Raw genomic sequence first — 2,210 nt, forward strand, 5'->3', positions numbered from 1 at the left:
CCTCCCTCATGAGCCCTTGATAATTTATAAATTATTATTTTGTCATATCTTGCACTGTCTGCATTAATTTTTAATGATGCTGCTGAACTCTTTTGCATTTCCCTATAATGATTGATGATGATGATGTGCTTATAACTATATGTATGTCCTCTTTGAAGAAATGTTCCTATAAATTCTATGTCCATTTTTGAAATTGGGTTATTCATTATTTTACAGATATGTGATATTCAGACTATCTTTAGTCTGAATGTTATCTTTGCATTTTCTGTCTTTCTAAATTTATTTTCTTGATAGCGTTCTTTGATGGACAAATGTCTAAAATTTTGACTCAGCCCAGCTTGTCAATATTCTTTTTTATTGCTTGTGGTTTTGGTGTTGTAAGAAGTCATTGTCTAATCTAAGACTGCGCAGCCTGTGTTTTTCTCTAAGAGTTTTATAGCTTTACCCATTGCATTTATGCTTATGATCCATTTTGATTTAAATTTGGTGTAAGGTGTGAGGTAGGGTCCAACTGCATGTTTTTTGCATGTAGCTGTCTTCTCGTTCCAGCACCATTTGTTGAAAAGATTATTCTTTTCCTATTGAATTATTTTGCCTCCTTTGTTGAAAAATGGAATTGAAAGATAATGGCATTTTTTCCATAAACATTTTTTCCATAAACTTTGCAGCTCCCTCACATAGCTCCCTTAATATAACATAAACGCCTAGTTTTAAAGAGTAGCTCCTTATTACCAGTGAGAGAGTATAGTGAACACTACCCTAAGCAACAGCCCTACTCACTGTTAGTTGTAATAATTTACTGCAGGTCTGAACTATGGAAGATGGTTGAGAACCTAATAATCATGTATTAGAATAAAATTATAGACATTTTCAGCGAGCAAATGACAACCTCTTTGTAGCAAGTGTATCTATTTCAATGTAACAGTGAAATTTTTATGAGCCTGAAACGTCTTAATTAAGACCTTGGCCCAAATGAGTGTTTCTCGCTTCGAGTGTAGATTTTTCCTGTGAGGGACAAGTCTGTGTGCTACAGCTTCTCTTTCCTCTCGGCGTTTTCTTTAAGTGAGCTACTGGGTTTCTGAAAGTAATCTTCTGAGGATAAATCTTTCAATATGTTCCATTAAGATACTTTTACTCAGAAAATCAGCTATGATGTGCTAACAGGTGTGAGTATTAAACTTGCCTTTTTTATTTCTTGGAAATGAGACTTTCCAACAACTTGTTAAAAAACTAGAGTTTTTTTGAACACCTGTTCCATATGTGCATACGTTGTTTAGAAGTATTCTGGTCTAGTTTGATTTTCTTCCAGAAAATGAAGATGTCATTAAGAAATTTTAAAACAACACACACCTAACACAGATAACATAAAGGTTTAGCGGAAGTATATAGCACTTAAACAATTTCATCTTTCAAAGATTTCTCTTTGTCCAAAATGCTCATGTATGTGTGGAATTGTGAGTGCAAGTGTGTGTGTGTTTCAAAGTGAAGCCATAACTCTATTACTGTTTTTTAATAGTGTTCACTAACCACTGTATTCTTTGTTCTAGGTCAAAGAAAAGGCAGATGTCCTGAACCCATTAATCACTGCAGTGTTTCTCGAGGTTAGTGGAAGCCTTTAAGTGTTTGACTCCTAAAATAAAGCATCATGTATTGATGAACTATTCCTACATCGTTAGTCTCTGGCTTTCCCCCCCAACAAATTGGTAGATTAGCCATTTTGACACAGACATGATCACAATGTGTGTATTTGCACCCCTTTTCATTAATTCTAAGCTGCAAGATAAACTGGAAATGAAGATGCAGTCAGCTGTCACTATTTAGCATTATCCCTTGGCTGCGTAGCGGACAGTTCTTAGTAATGAAACACCTTCTGGAAGCCAGCTGGTAAACATGAAAGGCTGAAAATTACAAACAGGCAAGCACTGATTCCTAAGGATTAATGATTACATAAGGGATTGGTTAAAAAAAAGACAAAATGTTTTGTCATTTCCTTGGCAAGAATTCCTTTGTTTTGCCAAAAAGGTAGCTGTGTTTATATCATTTTTATCAGTTTATGAGATTTAGGGAGGTGGAATGTGGGGGAGCCGGAAGGTTCCATGGTAAGTTACATTGCTTCCCTGTGTGGATGTTTTCTGGATCTTAAGTCTTAAGAACTCATCTTGTAAATGAATTTTCCACATGATTTACACTTGATAACCTACTTGAACATA

General features: G+C 35.1%; 1 protein-coding gene across 2 annotated transcripts in view; it reads left to right on the forward strand.

Moving 5' to 3' along the window:
• Positions 1-2,210, forward strand: part of FAM114A2 (family with sequence similarity 114 member A2) — a 38,225-nt gene that overhangs the window by 33,706 nt on the left and 2,309 nt on the right. For both annotated transcript variants that reach the window (XM_045284625.1, XM_004696744.2), the window contains exon 12: positions 1,548-1,601. In XM_045284625.1, coding sequence (XP_045140560.1) covers positions 1,548-1,601 — 54 coding nt within the window. The remainder of the gene's footprint in view (positions 1-1,547; positions 1,602-2,210) is intronic.

The sequence above is a fragment of the Echinops telfairi genome, unplaced genomic scaffold, assembly GCF_000313985.2.
Source record: "Echinops telfairi isolate 266 unplaced genomic scaffold, ASM31398v2 ScPeMD7_7469;HRSCAF=8507_0, whole genome shotgun sequence".
Lineage (NCBI taxonomy): Eukaryota > Metazoa > Chordata > Mammalia > Afrosoricida > Tenrecidae > Echinops > Echinops telfairi.